General features: G+C 41.3%; 1 protein-coding gene across 2 annotated transcripts in view; it reads left to right on the forward strand.

Moving 5' to 3' along the window:
- The first annotated feature begins 7,727 nt into the window (after window positions 1-7,727).
- The window catches only part of RPGR (retinitis pigmentosa GTPase regulator), a 38,571-nt gene continuing 28,747 nt past the window's right edge, over window positions 7,728-17,551 (forward strand). For both annotated transcript variants that reach the window (XM_075263970.1, XM_075263971.1), the window contains exons 1-4: window positions 7,728-7,858; window positions 10,389-10,514; window positions 12,410-12,502; window positions 15,396-15,458. In XM_075263970.1, the coding sequence (XP_075120071.1) occupies window positions 7,825-7,858; window positions 10,389-10,514; window positions 12,410-12,502; window positions 15,396-15,458 (316 nt within the window). In that variant the 5' untranslated portion in view covers window positions 7,728-7,824. The remainder of the gene's footprint in view (window positions 7,859-10,388; window positions 10,515-12,409; window positions 12,503-15,395; window positions 15,459-17,551) is intronic.

The raw sequence follows: 17,551 nt of genomic DNA on the forward strand, positions 1-17,551 counted from the left end.
AGCCTGAGTCTATCACTGCAGCTCAGCTACATTCAAGATATATCAGATACAATCGTCTGACACAGACACTGTCTAATGCAATGTGGGGGAAAAAAAAACAGACCCCTTTTTCTTCCCCTAATATTCCATTCCCATTTCTATCAACTAGGAATTCAAAAAACTTCTAAGGGGGTGTTCAGACTACCGTTGGATTCTGTCAGCATTGTCCGTTACAAGATTTTAGCAGCGGACACTAGCTGGTCCGTCTGAAATCTCCATTCATTTCAATGGGATTTTATCTTGTGTCTGTTTACAACCATGTCTGCTTTTTCAAGAGGACAAAAAAAATCCTACATGCAGGACTATTCCGTCCATTTGAAAAAACGGACAGCAAGTGTCTATTATTTTTTTAACATTGAAGTCTAAGGCAGGGTTCACACTACTGTTGGATTCCGTTATGAAGGTGTTTGTTTAAAAAAAACAAACAACGAACACTTATCATAACGGACATTAATTGACACTGAGGGCTCGTTTACATCTGCGCCCGGGACTCCGTTCTGCAGGTTTCCGTTTCCTGCACAAAACAGGGCAGGAGACGAAAACCTGCCGGCATCTTTCCAAACCCATTCATTTGAAAAGTGTCCGGCCGTGAGCGGCGGTGAGCGTTTTATGCATCGTGGAACATGGAAATTGCAAACGAACAAGCCAGTATCCGTTGCTAAAATTTTGTACGGACAATAGTCACAGACACTGCTGAGCAGACGGTAGTGTGAATGCCCCCTAAGGGCAACAGACTTCTAACGAACAGTAACTGATAGCCATCAGTTACTGCTCGTTTTTTTTTTGGTTTTTTTTGTGTCCATTTATTTACTGCGCAGGCTCGGAAAGTATAAACAGCAAAAAAAAAAAAACAGGGTCCATTTGTGTCCTTTAGTGTCTGTTTACAATCATGTCCATTTTTTAAAGCGAACAAAAAAATCCTACATGCAGGACTTTTCTGTCCTTTTGAAAAAGCGGACAGCAAGTGTCTGTTTTTTTTTTTAACATTAAGGTCTATGGGCAACGGACAGTAACTGACAGCCATCAGTTACTGTCTGTTTGTGTCTGTTATGATAGGTATCCGTTTTTCTTAAACAGACACCTTTATAATGGAATCCAACGGTAGTGTGAACCCTGCCTAACTGGATGAGGGTGACAGAGCCAAAATGGAAAACAAAGTCTATAGGATAACTTTCCTGCATGTGCCAACACAAGCTTTCAATTACCTTTTTAATTGACTAGACAACCCCTTTAAGGCTAAGGCCCCACAGGACGTCCAGCAGCAAAAAAGCGTTGTGGGAAAAACCGCAGGGGCAACGCATCACAGGTTCTTTCTACAGTGCTTTAGGCAGAAAGTTTGCAGAGTTTTCCTCTGCGGACTTTCTGTTTCAATTATACCTATGGGGAAACCACTGGCACTTCTGTAGGTATAATTGACATGCTATGATTTCCAAAACTGGGCTGGTTTTGGAAATCGTGGCGTGTCCGAACCATAGTATTTATTGAAAAGTGGGCATGGGATTCGCTAGAATCCCATTCACTTTGGCCTTACTGTAAAAAGCCATGATTTTTCCCACAGTGTTTCCACCTAGGGCAAATCGCAGCGTTTATGTCCCATGGGTCCTTGGCCTAAGGGCTCGTTCACATCTGCGTTCTGCTCTCCGTACTGCAGGTTTCAGTTTCCTGCATAAAACACAGGCAGGAGACGGAAACCTGCAGGAGTCTTTCTCACCCATTGATTTGAATGGGTGAGAAAGCTGTCCGGCCGTGAGCGGCGGTGAGCGTTTTATGCTCTCCGCCGCGAAACCAGGTTTTATAATCCAGACACAGAGTCGGACATGCAGTACTCTGTGTCCGGATTAAAAAAAACGGTTTCGCGGCGGAGAGCATAAAACGCTCACCGCCACTCACGGCCGGACCTGGTCTGTGGTTTCCGTCTTCTGGCATGCAGAAGACGGAAACCACAGAACGGAGACCCTGAACGCAGGTGTGAACCTAGCGTAAGGCGCCATGCAGACTGACATGAAGTGAATGATTTTTTTTCTCTATGAGATTCAATGGGTACATACACACATCCTTTTTCAACTGACAAGAAAAATGTTCAGTTAAGATATGGGACGTGACCACGGAAGTTCATGGGGTTTTTTCACTGAAGTTAAAATCTCATGTACATTTTATATAAAAAAAAACAAAAAAAACTTGAGAGTCTTTAGTAGTTGATACCTTTTTTAATGGCTAACTAATAATGATGATGACAGATTATTATATTATTACATCACACTACCGTTAATTTTATAGAAAAAAAATGAATATTAACTGACACATGGCCAGATAAAAAATAAGTAAAACATTGATGGAAAATGGACATTAAAAACTGAATTTCATCAGTTTTTTTATGTCTGTTTTTTGTGCATGTAGGGGGAAGGGAGAATATATACAGTATAAATGCATCAAGATATACATTTTACCTTTTTTACTCATGTTGGGCTGCACCAGGAAACCATCAACAAGGTGGTATCAGATGATATTTGTAATTGGTTTACTAGATTAAGCACATAATTGGGTACAGAGTTGAATGGACTATGGATTGCCCCAATGACTTTGTAATCCTCATCGGGTCATAGTAAAATCTGTCAGCTTGTTCACTAAACTGGGATTTATTGTGAGAAGATACACGACACTCCAGAGGAGTTTGGGTGCTCAAGTAGGGTTCCACCCCCTGTACATAATATAGCAGAAGACGTGGCACTCCAAAAGGCTGTAATATAAGGTTTTGGTTTATTGTGTTATGCAATCCACGTTAATCGTAGCATTTCGTTGCTACCGCAACCTCATCAGGCTGATTGCGATTGTACAGAGATTGTACAGTATATGTTAGGAACAGGGGCCTTTGTGGTCACCTGTCCAGGAACTGTGAGTGACTATGGCTGGCCAAATTCAAAGACTAAGTGCTAGCAATGAAGATTTCACACCACACAAGAGTTTTTATAAGCTCCTCTCTTAGCCTCAGCAGAGCAATGCACAAAAGAGACCTTTATTCCACATGTGCAGTTTTTTTATATCCAAGTACAGGAAGTAAATAACGGCAAGCTTTATCATGAGTCTGATTGGTTGGTCGGGGTATCCGCCTACTGTGACATCAGCTCCAGGGCACTACCTCCATGAAGGCAGTGACCTTCTGCGACGCCCCTTCCTGTGATGTCGGTTTCTGTGATGTCACTTTCTGTGGGAGTACCAGTCCCTCCCATGAGAGCAGGGGAGACCCTGTAGAGTCTCCTTGTGTCCACATGGTCAGGCCTATGCCTGAGCACACCATAGAGGCCATCTTGTTATGTAATATATTCAGTTTCAAACATAAGTAATTATACTGCATTTCATTTTAAGAATAACAATGTTTTTGTGATTCATATATTTACAACGTTCACATATACAGGAGACCATCAGCATTTCCTGTAAATAATCTCTCTACCATTTCAATCAGTCTGATGAAGGTTGCGGTCGCAACTGAAACATTATTATTTACATGGATTGCAAAACACAATAAACCAAAACCTTGCATCACAGTCTTTTGGAGTACCAAGTTTTATGATATAAACTTGGATTTCATCAGGATCTGAATTTATTTTGGGGGTCTGAGGTACAAATGTTGGGAGGGTGATATAGATAGTTGTGATCCGAAGGACAAAGGTATATTTGACCCATCCATGATTTTTAGTTCTGTGGTCCAGTTTCGGAACTCTTGGTGGAGGTTCCTTTACAATAAAGAAAGTCTTCTGAAGAGGTGTAGGCGCGTTGGTGAATTATTGACTTATTTAATTACATTAAAGCCTTATAGATTGTCAGACACGATTAATATTATAGTCTATTAAGTATAGTATAGTCACTGCAGTGTTATATAACATATATATACAACATATATACATCAGCCTACTGCCCTGTGCTATTCCCAATGTTGTGGCAACTTTCTCCCATAACCATTAACAATAAATAAATGTCTTTCATTGTACGGTGCAATGAGCCTTTCCAAGCTCATTCCCTGCATGACTGACTTAATAAACTTCATTGTAGTCCCACGTCTTAAAATCGGAATTATTTTATTAGAGCAGACATGCCAGGTCGGAAGCCCCACAGCACACTAGTGTGACCTTGGCCACTGGCGGCTAAACCAGAGTCATTTGTAGAATACAAGGCTGCAGTCACTTGACTGTTTGATGTTCTTTATTAGAACAATATGCAAATTGTTGAGAAACTATGCAGGAAGGATGGCATTGCCATGTAATTGATTGAGTGTGTAGAACCATTTCACCACTGTTGTTACATGCTCCATTGAAGCTAGATTGTTAACTCCAGGCGGTGTAGAAAGCCATTATGTCACAGTTGTCACACGGTTATGTAAGAGGCTCACGCTAGATTTTCTATGTTCCCTATTAACTTTCTTATTTTAGAGATGAAAAAATTAAAACTTTTAATTACTCATTATATTTTTCATATTAAATCAGCTTTTGCTATACAATTTCATTTGGCGGTATCTATCATGGTCCTGACTCAACTTCTTAAGTTCAACTGTAAAAACTAATGGGTTTGAATTTTTTTTAACTCTAAATCATCTGTATTTCAGGATCTACATTGTACTTGGTATAAAACTTAGCAGGAGTCACAAAAAGGAGACAGGGAATGAAAACTAAGAAGCAGGGTCTATTAAGTCTATGGAGTCTGCATCAGAATACCGTGATACTGTTTGCAATGTCAAGCACTTCATTGCATAGTCAGTAGATCTGGGAATCCAGACAGAGGTGGGCTGACAGTGGTCTTCGATAACTAACCACCTATGGTTAGGCAGGACGTTTTTTTTAGTATTTGACTTTTGTGACCTTTATTTTATATTATCAGTTTTCTTATTATTGCATTTTTCGTGCTACAGAAAAGTAATCTACCATATTAGAGAAATTCACACTTTAGTTGGTAATAGTTGTATAAAAGGTGCACCATGCTTTTTTTTTTTTTTTTTTAGTTTTTCCTCCTATTTATATGACATACTACATTTCTCTTGCATGTCTCTGTATATTGATCTGCGGTTGTTCAGCTATGAGGAAAGGGGGGACCCCTGTACTAGGGATTTGTACCCAGACTAGGCGTCATATAATCCTTTGCTGCAGGAACACCAAATCGCAGCACAGGAACGCAAAGAGATTACTGTAAGCAACATCAGAATCTGAAATAGTCACAATCAAGTCACCTGATCATGGCACCCCCCAGGAGAGATAATTCCTGCATGTTGACAGGTCTCGTGAAACATATATACAGTGAATGCAGGGGAGCAAGGGAAACCACAACATAACTAACACAGGCCTCCTGTATCTCACTATACAATTATGGCTCTCTCTGTGATCACCTTATTGGTTCCTTCTTGAATGAACCATTCATGAAGTAACTGGCAGGAAAGAGGTAATCATAGTAATCTAAGAGAAAAGTTGCAATAACAGCTGTATTGGATATGGTATATACTCTCCTCCCTCATCTGTCAGAGCAGAGAAAAGATACATAGAGTGGAAATGTTACAGTGTAGAAAGTAGTGATGGTTCATAAAATACACTCAGCATCCAAAACAGCCTGGCCCCCAGTATTGGCTAATGTCCTGGTGAAGCTTTTCAGTGTAACTGTGATGATATATGGAAAGGACTACAATATTACAGCCAAAGGAGAAGGTGATTGGGGAAAACTGAGTAACGGAGCAGAGGCTCTAGGACCCTGTTGGGCACCTATAGCCTGGCTACAGATGAGATTGGACATGGAGGTATACAAATTTTTAAATGGTATCCATTTTCCCACAGATGTTATAGATGGGCCTCTAAATCCTTCATTAGGTAGGTTTGTGAAGGAAATGTTGTAATCTGGTAGAGACATTCCTGACAAACCTGTGTGAGTGAGCATTATCCTACTTAAAAATGCAGTTGTCCACCATGCCATGAGCGACAACAGGCTGTCCTGTACATATCACGGAGCTGTTAGTGTCCCACTTATCACTACTATGTGTCTCTGGCTGTCGTATGTGATGGCTCCCCAGCTGATCACACCAGCAAGGGCAGTGTGTTGCTCCACAGCAAAGGCAGTATTGAAGCACTCATCACGAGGCCTCCCTAGCCTAACCCAAATGTTGGCGGCAGATCCCAAAACGAATTTGGATTCATTGCTGAAAAAGATATGATTCCAGTGCATAGCAGTCCACGTTTCTCATTCATTACCAAGGCAACAGTGGCTTCTCATCTTTGGCAAAAGTAGCCTCTGAAAGCCTTTTTAGGGCAGAAGAGGATGCACTTTTAAGCTGAGGACCCATGTTGCAAAAACATAGCTTTTTTTTTTTTTTTTGCAGATTTTGGTGTGGCTTTTTTGAGCAAAAGCCAAGAATGGCTAGTAAAAGGGAATAGAAAACTTATACTTCTACCTTCTGCTCAATACACTCTTGGCTTTGGCTCAAAAAAACGCAGCAACATCTGCAACAATAAAGCTGTGTTTCCACAATGTGGGGCCTTAGGGTCTCTTGTGGCAAGACACAGTGTTTAACCAGACCACACCTACAATCATCTACATATCAGACATAACAGTAGATCAGTTTTACAGCAAAACAACATAAAAAAAAAATGGATAAATATATTTTAGATAACAGGAGCTGTGCCCAGGCGATCAATGGCCACAGACAGTGTTAACACCTATCTTGACGGTTTTCCAGGAACACTGACACTCAGGTATAAGGGGTTACTGTGGAAGCCTAGGTCCTGAGAAGAGAGTCACCCAGCTGCCATCATGCTGCACTTAATAGGCCTTGCGAGAACCAAGGAATAATAGGTTCTTTAGTAATGTTTATTTCACAGGCATAATACATTGCAGTACAAGCATGCCACTATCCTCCAGTGTACCCCCATATTACTAAAAAGCATCTCACTATTACCATATGTCTCTCCAATGTACTCCCACATTACTAACAAGCATCACACTATCTCTTTATGTCCTTCCTTCACATTACTAAAAAGCATCTCACAATTCCCCATTTCCCTCTAATGAACCCCCCCATCATACACCCCACAGCTCCCCTTCCACCGGTTTACACCATACACCGCACCACTCCCCTTCCATGAGCTTACACCATACACTCCCTTCCTCATTCCCTCCAGTTTATACCATCCCTACAGCTCCCCTTCCTTCACCTCCCCCCATTATACATCATATATACCTACACAGCTCCCCTTCCTCTCCAGTTTACACCATACACCCCACAGCTCCCCTTCCACCAGCTTACACCATACATACCTACAGCTCCCCTTCCTCTCCAGTTTACACCATACACCCCACAGCTCCCCTTCCACCAGCTTACACCATACATACCTACAGCTCCCCTTCCTCTCCAGTTTACATCATACACCCCACAGCTCCCCTTCCCCCCAGTTTATACCATACATCCCACATCTTCCCTTCCTTCTCCATTCCCCCACTTTATCATGCATACTCTCCACAGCTGCTCTTCCCCACCCCACTGCTCTGCCTTCCCTGTCACATGACTTGAGAATGTCATGTGACCTAAGTTCTTCCCGACTATAGTACAATGTAAGGTTCTGATGCCCGATCCGCCATCCACAAGGTGGCGATGTCGGGCCGCAGGTGACAATGGCTACTCACGCCTCCGTTGCTATAGACCAGTAGTTTGTTTACTTCCGGTCGCAGAAGAAGGCAGAGCAGCAGCTCTTAGCAGGAGATCACTGGATGTGACAGGCGGGTGAGAGCTGCTGATCCGCTGTCACTGGTGTCCAGGGCATGGCTGCCGAGGAGGAGGAGAAGCCGGTGCCCGGTATGTGCCATCAGTGTCAGCTCCTAGTACTGCACAGAGCTGCAGTGTGTATAGTATAGGCACCATCGTGCTGTCAGTCTATAGATTAGTCCTATAGTATATATGCAGGTCAGATCTGATTGGTGGGGAAGCCCCTGTATATGGTGATGTCACTGATCCTGTGCTCATCACTGTGACACATCAGACATTGTGTACAGGGTGTAGTGAATGTCGTGTACCTGCACCTTATACAGCACAGAATGATGACAGATATGTATGGGATTGTGTTATCTTTCCTACATGTTATCCACTGATTCATCCATTGCCTTCAGTCTCCTGCCCCTTCCTCCCCAATGTTGTACTTTCTATTATCAGAGGATAACTGGTATTGTCATTGCGTATTTCTATTATATGGCATCACATTATATTTGGAAGGGATCCTAATAAATCCAGGGAATGGGGCACAGAGAGAAATCACTGTTGTATCGCTTTCCTTTCCAGAATTGGTGGAGGTCTTAGAGCTCAGACTCTCGCTGATCATAAAGTGGTGGCATATCTTAAAAAACCCCTTAAAGGCTAAGGCATCAAATTGCTGAATACAGCTGAAGAAACGCTGCAGAAAAAATGCAGTGGAAACGCATTGTGTTTATTTCCACAAACTGAGGATATGATAAGCCAGAATCACATTAACTTTGCTGGACTGTAAAACACTGTGGTTTTTTTTCTGCAACAAGAAAACACTGTATTTTTTGCGACGTGGGGCCTTAGCCTATAGGGGAATATTCAGATTTGCTGGATTTTGCAGAATGGGAAGAAACTTGCAGTACATAGTCCAACTAGTTTTCATATACGTACTCTAAAAATTCTTCTTCAAATCCCCTCACCAGCCAGCCTATGCTCTGGCCGTCGTGTCGCCTATACATTATAATGATGATGTTTCAACAGCGGTTTTGTAAATGTAAGCCTAGACTATAAAGGTGCTTGCCATAGTATAGATTCTCAGTGTTAGATCAGTGGGGCTCTGAACTCTGGAATCCCAGCCAATGAAGGTGCTGTGACTCATTTATTGTGTACAAAAGCAATCTATGTGGGTGTCATAACCCTTCCACTGTGCAAACTGGCGAAAGTCCGAAAAGTCTGACTCTCCACTACCATACATTGATTGATCCTATGGGTATCCAATCAATGTTTAATCCTGTTTTAATCCTTTAATGAATATTTAGGGAATTGCTTAAATAGTTATTCCATAATATTATCCCATGATGCAAGGGTTTTTGTGAAATTTTATATTATCTGTACCTAGTAGGCAGATCTAACAGACTACAGTAAAATACGATCTAAATGGCAGAACTTGGCTTACACAGGTCACTAAATGTTGATCAATGAACCCTCCGTAATAAATAACCGACCTGTTGTGGTTGAACAATACCATGGAATGGGCACATGTTCTGCAGAATCCGTGTCAGATGCCAACCTTGTAAATACCAGGCACACCTTTAGTCATGTTAATTTGTTCTGTTGTACTTTTGTTTAAAAACAATGTCTTACAATCATTAACTTTTTTTTTTTTTTTTTTTTTTTTTAATGTAAATTGTGAGCCCCACATAGAGCTCACAATGTACTTTTCTCCCTATCAGTATGTCTTTTTGGAATATGGGATGGAAATCCATGCAAACACAGGGAGAACATACAAACTCCTTGCAGATGGTTTTATGCCCTTGGTGGGATTTGAACGCCAGGGCTGCAGTGCTAACCACTGAGCCACTGTGTGCCCCCCCCCCCCCAATCATTAACTTAATATGACCAGTTTAAGGTGAATAGGACAAAACTGTAACATCCTGCACTGCCATTACAAAAAAGACCATGTGGCGGTAGACTGATCACTGTAAACAATGAAGAGACCAAAGTACTCTGCTAATAATGGCAGCATCTTCAGACACCTGATCGACAGGCCATAGTCAGTCCCCTTCTTCTTTGATATTGATGACCAATCCTAATGATAGCTCTGTGGAATATGTTGGTGCTATATAATATAATAATAATAATAATAATAATAAAATAGCTCATCAGTAAGACTAATTTCTGTCCTTATGTAATTGACTTTGGGTCCTTCTGACAGGGACCTGACATGGCTGGTTCTCCGGGCTGTTATTGGAGCCCTTATATGGTTTGTCTTTTGCTCGCCTCCTACTAACACCCATTAGCTCAGGTAGAAATTGCTACCAGACTATGGAGCTGGAAGAGGCCCAAAAGCCTCACAACATAAGGAAATACCAGTATCATAGGTAGCACATGGTAAGTTGGGGCCCTATTATATTATTTATATTGGGGCCCAGGAGCTTTAAGTCATACCTCTGCCTAGAGATTATCAGTATGTTGACCCCTTTAATCCTGTGTTTTCCTACTCTTTTCAGATCAGTGGTTTTACAGGTTTAGGGGGTATTATTGTGTGGAATTGGACTTTGTACAACTGTAAGAGAGTGACCCCAGCACTGAAAATGTATCTTTTATTCTTTTTATATATATATATATATATTTTTTTTTTTTGCAGATTCTGGAGCTATATTCACATTTGGAAAAAGCAAGTTTGCAGATAATTGTCCAAGCAAGTTTTGGTTGAAAAATGACAAGCCGGCATATATAGCGTGCGGAGATGAACACTCAGCTTTAGTTACAGGTGAATATTATTTATGCAGGACTCAAAAGCTGCTCGCAAATTGTAATCTCTCGTGCAGCCCCCCATTTTCCATGTATGAGAATATGACTGGCCTTATAATCCATTCTTCACTATTGAGGTGCAGCAGCCATCCTGTTGGTGATTTTCCCTGCAAGAATGAAACTTTCAAGAAAGTCTAAAAAGTCTTACTAATGAACAATTGGGGCAGATTTACGATAAATTCAGACTAGCGTCGCCTTTCTGTTGATCGGGTCTGTGGAGGTTCCCAAACAATGAATAGGCAGACCACTAAAACAGTGAGTCCGAGGGACCCCATAGATTATAATGGACTACACTGGGTATCCATTATTATAAAAAATGAAACTGGCAGAGGAAGAAGTCCACTGTGCAGGAGTTTTACCTTTGCTGATTTTCAACCAACTCTTTGATGAAGTCTTTAACAGGGACTCCGCCGCCAATGTGAACATAGCCTTACTCGTACTGTCTAATAGATTGACATTGTACACCTAGACCAGATAGCCTTACACATTGTTTTACACACCATTCCTAAATCTGGTACATCGACAGTCTAGCGTAAGTTTTCACCACCAACATGCAAGTTTAATTTAAATCAAAAAATCTTGCATCATTTTGGCACTTTTTCGGGCTTGTTGTTGAATTTTAAACCACGTTCCAGAGAAGCCACTGACCTTTTTCCTAAGCCACACACCTTGTAAAACAAGGCCTAACAAAATGTCTGAAACGCTTAATACAAGTATGCCAGGTTTTACAAATGCAAGTAAATGAGAAAAAAGTTTTGATCTCACCATGTGAATATACTCCAAGTCCCCTGGGTCTATGGACCCCCCTATGCCAGGTTTTGTTTTTTTTATTTTATTAGTAGATCTGCGCCTCTGTTTTTTATTGTGCTTTTAAAGGGTTATTCCATTTTGGCAAATCACTTGTGAGATTGGAATAGCTGCTCTCAAGTTCCAACCCCAGGCCATAGGGTCACTGCGTAAAGCTCTGTTCTGTACAATTTATGAGTGTGATTGGAGGACTAACTGTTTTTTATATTACCAACATTTTGTGAAACAATTTTAGCAAATTTTAACGGCATGTTCATATGGACAAATTCCTTGTAAAAACCCAATAAAGATTTGGCTGTGGAAACTTTGACTGGGCACACCCAGTAGCCTCTATCAATTTGGCCACCTGCTGGTTTTATTACTTTTTATGGCACTGAAACTTCAGTAAGATAGGCTAGGCTTTTCCATTATGAGGCTCACACATTTTCCATGTCAAAAGCAGGAAATTTGTTATCCATGTGGTGGAGACAGTAGTCCAAACCACCGACTCCTTCAGGACTGACTGATAGCTATAGTCAGACCGAAGCTGTGAACTGTGACTGAATTCTTATGAAAGTGAATATTCAACAAACTATACATTTAATTAATTGCACAATATCAATAATTTTATAGAAGTAAACATAATTAATAATGTTATTGTAGAGCTAGAGTCGGATTTATTACGTCTGACTTCACAGCCTTGGTGCTGTATAAATGCAGCCAAGAGCAGGGAAAGGGATATAAAACTATATATGCATGTTCAATGCACCCGCCACTCCAACTCCACAACTTCAGTGCTTCTGCCAGCCTGTGCTTACCACCTACAGCAATACGTACTGTATGTTAGCATGCCTGCTGCAGTGGTGATGCCAGCTTTGACAAGGCTGTTAGAAGGATAACACTTATCATAGAGGAGGATTTGTATGGAGCAGTCAGCAAGCATACACTCTAGTGCTGCATACAACTCTATGGCTGTTATGGAAACTAGAACTTTACCTTTAAATACTTTTATTACAATTTCAGAATTGGCTTCTATTAGTGGTAAGTAATACAACTCTTTTCTCATAGGGAATGGCAAACTTTATGTTTTTGGCAGCAACATTAATGGACAGCTGGCGATTGGATCTGGAAATGTTATCACCAAACCAACATGTGTGAAAGGTAAGGTCAAAGGCTTTTCCAGTTTTTGTTCTTCTCCAGCAATGTAGTCAATAGTAAAGTCATATTAAGGCCATGGCTTAGTTCAGTGGTCTTAAGATCTTTCTGTAACGGTGTGACTTGTGTCAGAATTATGAAGAGGTTCAAGCCTGTTATATTGGTGCATATCAGAAGATCTGAGACCTCGTATGTCAGAATTGAAATATATACCAGTCAGTACTGTTATAGATTTCAGCTGTGATTTGCACCAGCTGTTTGGTACAGGTTATAGTAACTCCATCATTCCAAAGTAGCCCGTCGTGGTCCAACTTGATCTGCAACTTCTCTGCCCACATTTACAATGTGGCCGAACGGACAATCGCGTAAGAGGCCACAGGAAAATGACCACTACACATGCACAGTCGGTGGTCAGAAGAGGCGGTCGTGAGAAGAAGATGGAGGACATCACTGAAAAAATCAATGAAAGTCAATGGGAGGCAGAAAATCCGCCTCACGGTTCTGTGAAGCGGAGTTGTCAAAAACCGCGAGGCGGAATTTCCGCCTCCCATTGACTTGCATTGATTTTTTTCAGGCGGAAAACGCCTCAAAAAACGCCACAAGAATTTTACTGAGCTGATTTTTCCTGACCAAAATCCTGACCAAAAAGCGCGTGTACGGCTCGGAATGAGCAGAGCTAGCCGTACACGCGAGCACTTCCCATTGACTTCAATGGGAGCGCTCGTAGTGAAAAAAGCAGCCCATTCATTTCAATGGGGAGCGCTCGTATGCCGGCTCCCATTGAAATGAATGGGATCTGCTTTATACGCGCTGATTCTGAACGTGTTTTAACGTTCAGAATCAGGCAGCGTATCAGTACTGTGAATCTACCCTAAGAGTGCATATTATCTTTGCCACAAAAAAAACGCAAATTAGATATAAAGGAAAGAACAGTATAAGGGAGAGAGTCATACACTGCTAGCCTGTTGAATGTAATCATTATTTTAAAGATAATTTTGTAATTGTGATTTGGGACCTTGGCATAATACACTACGCAAAAAAATAAAGGGAACACTCAAATAACACATCCTAGATCTGAAGGAATGAAATATTCTCATTGAATACTTCTGTTCTGTACAAAGTTGAATGTGATGACAACAAAATCACACACAAATCATCCATGGAAATCAAATTTATTAACCAATGAAGGCCTGGATTTGGAATCCCTGTATGACCTCCCTACAACGCCTGGGCATGCTCCTGATAAGATTGCGGATGGTCTCCTGAGGGATCTCCTCCCAAACCTGGACTAAAGCATCTGCCAACTCCTGGGCAGTCTGTGGTGCAACGTGACTTTGGTAGATGGAGCGAGACATGATCTGGATGTGCTCAATCGGATTCAGGTCTGGGGAACGGGCGGGCCAGTCCATAGCTTCAATGCCTTCATCTTGAAGGAACTGCTGACACACTCCAGCCACGTTAGTTGTATAGTCCCCTAAAAATCCCCATGAAGGGGTTTTCAGGTCCCCCCTTATCATCTTTTATACTGATCACCTATCCAAGTGATAGGTCGCTGTGCTCCCTTTCAAGTAGTAGGACTAGAGCTGCAGTACCCTGGTGTCTCCACTATATAGTGGATGGAGCTACATATCTACACTCATATCTTGAAAAGGAGCAAGGCCTCATCTGGAGCTTAAAGGCAGCCAAATGAGCTGAATGGTGTGGGGTTCGGATTTTGAAGCCCCCAGATACTACTGACTAATCCTGCGGATGTAGGTCTCTGATTACAGACCCCAAACCAGATATCTAAATTAATGCAAAGCCCAAACCAGATCCCTAAATTATTGCAGAATTCAGATAAGCCCTCTAAATTACTTTGCAACCCGGCACAAACTCATAAATTAGAGCAGACCCTTGACCAGACCCCCTGAAATTATTTCAGACCCTAGAACAAATCCCTAAATGAATGCAGAACAATGTAGATGTGACAGCCAAAGGGAACTCTCCCGAGTTCCTGACTTGTTATCCATAGTAGGAGGCAGACACACACTTAATCTGCTTTGATTCTTTCTTAGGCTTCCTGAAATTATTATAGCCAGCAGCAGGGAACCTATCACTTTTGTATCAAGAACAAGTATAGCACATGATTCCTGATGTTTACAGATTATTCTAACAATACAAGAGTTGCAGGCAGCCGAGGTGACTGCATTATAACTCTCGGCTGATTTGTTATTCTTTGTATGGACAGGTGATTCTGTAAAGTAATTTTAAAGGATGTCTATGTGAATACATTTATAAAAGGCATATCATTGGAATATCAAAAATACAGTATATCACTAATGTTATCAGGTCTGCCATTATAGCTCTAAAATTGCCACCAGAGAGGCCAGGGGTTGATGTCATGTCTCAAGTATGCAGTATGCTCCCTATCTCCCTCTAGTGGTGGCTACAGTCAACTAGAATTTAAATATATGTTGATGCAAGGGATTTATAGTTATGTAAAGGTACAGGCACACGTCCCGACACCCATGTGCGAACAAATTCCCCAGCCATTTGCAGTCGCCATTGACTTTGAGTATGCAGATAACACTGATGTTACTTTTAATCCAAAGCTGTCATTGGCCGCTGCAGGTGGCTGAAGTGTATGGCCGTACCCTGTGTGGAAACGGAGGTAAGGCTACTATTAGCTGCACTACATGACCATTACAGAATTTAACTGTGTGGTTATTTGACCAATAATTTTCTAACTTGTTCTTTATGACCTACTTGTATATTTGTCTCATTGCATTGATGTCTTTTCTATTGCACACTGTATTTTGCATGGATATCGGCATTGTATGCAGAAGTCACTTCTGCAAAATCATAAAGAGATTGCATTATTTATTGAATCTAACATCTTATATTAAATTGTGTTTTGCAGCATTAAAATCTGAAAAAGTAAAGCTTGTTGCTTGTGGAAGGAATCACACTTTGGTTTCTACAGGTAGTCTTATTTTTGACATCCAAATATAAAGACGTATATTAATGTAAAACCAACTATACAAATAAGATTAGGATTGGCCAGAATGTATCTGATCAGTCATCCATGGGAATATTCACATTAAAGAGGCTCTATCATTGTAAAAAGTCATTTATAACTAATCACATCCTTGCATAGCCTTTAAAAAGTCTATTCCACACCTACCTTTTGTATGTAAATTGCCTCAATAGTGTTTGAATAAGTCAATTTTTATTCATATGCTAATTAGCTTCTCTGTGCATCGGGGAAGTCTCTTCGTGCACTGTCTTCTGTGTATACAGCACAGGCTGCTGCTGACTCCTCCCTGCTCTCATACATAGCACACAGCATAGAGAGGAGAGCTGGCTGACAACTTCCTGTGCTGGCTGGAGCCTAATTAGCATGTGAATAAAACCAGACTTATTCAAACACTACTGAGGCAATTTACAGACAAAAGGTAGGTGTGGAATAGTCTTTCTAAAGGCTATGCAAGGGTGTGATTAGTTAAAATAGGACTTTTGTCAATGATAGAGCCCCTTTAACAATCCCTCCAGCATCAAAATAGACTAAATCAGTTGACCACGGAATAGATCAGAGGGGTTATGCACTTTCTATTATTAATATTAAATGTGCGAGGGTCTGACACCTCGGACACTGCAGATCCCTAGCCATTTTGTCTGCTGGCAATGTTTTCATGCCAGGAGCTATGCCATACAATGTGTACCTGTGGCTTCAGTTACTGTGCTCTGACCCAAAGACTTCAGTTGCATCCGTGCTGTACCTAAAACACAGTTAGACTTTGTACAGCAAGTGAGCAACATGGCTCTTGGCATGTAAGCATAACTGGGAGGCACACTGTCCTGGAACAGCTGATCTGCAGGGGTCCCAGAAGTCAGAGCCTCACAGATCTAATATTGATGACCTATGCTAAGGATAGACCATCAATATTAGAAAGGGGATAACACCTTAAAAAAGAAGAAAGAACCCACACAAAAAGCTTGTGCAAAATGCCAGATGATCAGTTGATTTTGGTGATCCAACTCATTGTTTACATATAATTGCTAAATGATTGACAGATTTTCAAAGCCACCATTTTGGCCAATATTTGTCTTATGTTTATGGTCAGCTTGGGTGCAAATTTGAGCAATTTGAAAACCCTTACATTTGACATATTTTGGAAAGTTATTACAGTTCTTCCCATATTCCTTACATGTCCATAAGTTGGAAGCATGGCTGTGCTCATAATTTACACTCCTAAACATTAAAATTGCAACCCCAAGAAGAAAAAGCTGAAGCCACTGATTCCAGGACCAAACTAACATAAAGCTGAGTTGTTAGTGTACCTGAAATGAGGGCTAGAGGGAACTGGCTACCATACATGATGCCACCCCATACCACAATCCAGGGAGTAGGACAGGTGTCAGATTCCCTTGTGAAGGATGTTCTATGGCCTTGCCCATGTGGTCTGCAGACCAACCTCTGGCTATCATTACATTCAAGGAAAAAGTGGGACTCATCACTGACCTCAATTCCAGCCTCTATTGCCGTCTTGCTATGTACCATGATAAAATTGAGAGCATTGGCGTTAAGTCAATGGAACACCTGTAGCAGGACACCTGGCTCATAGCCCAGTGTCACACAAACATCTTCTGATGGTTTGCGTCAACTCTGTTTGCTGCCCTAAGCTTAGAAGATGACGCCCAGTTTCATTTGCAGTACAGAATAGATCAAAATCCGACCATTCATCTGTGCAGAAGTTTATCTTCACGTAACTGTCATTGTAATTCCAGGGACACGCAACATTGAACAATGCTGACATCCCATAGCGCATAGTGATCTTCTGGAGTGACAAACTACGGTCTCAGTACAAGGAGAGCCTAATCTTGTACTGTGTTCCCTGTATCTGTTATTTAGCCCTAATACATGCCAAACATAAGGACATTTATGTTATAGTCTTTGTGTCTACAAAAAACAGATACGCAAATGCTCTTGTGTCAACAGTTAATAATTTTAACACTAGCTGTCAAAAGCCAGAGCCTTCTCTCCATAACTTTCTGCAAACATCCTGAAACATCTGG

This window comes from Leptodactylus fuscus, chromosome 2, assembly GCF_031893055.1.
Source record: "Leptodactylus fuscus isolate aLepFus1 chromosome 2, aLepFus1.hap2, whole genome shotgun sequence".
Taxonomy (NCBI): domain Eukaryota; kingdom Metazoa; phylum Chordata; class Amphibia; order Anura; family Leptodactylidae; genus Leptodactylus; species Leptodactylus fuscus.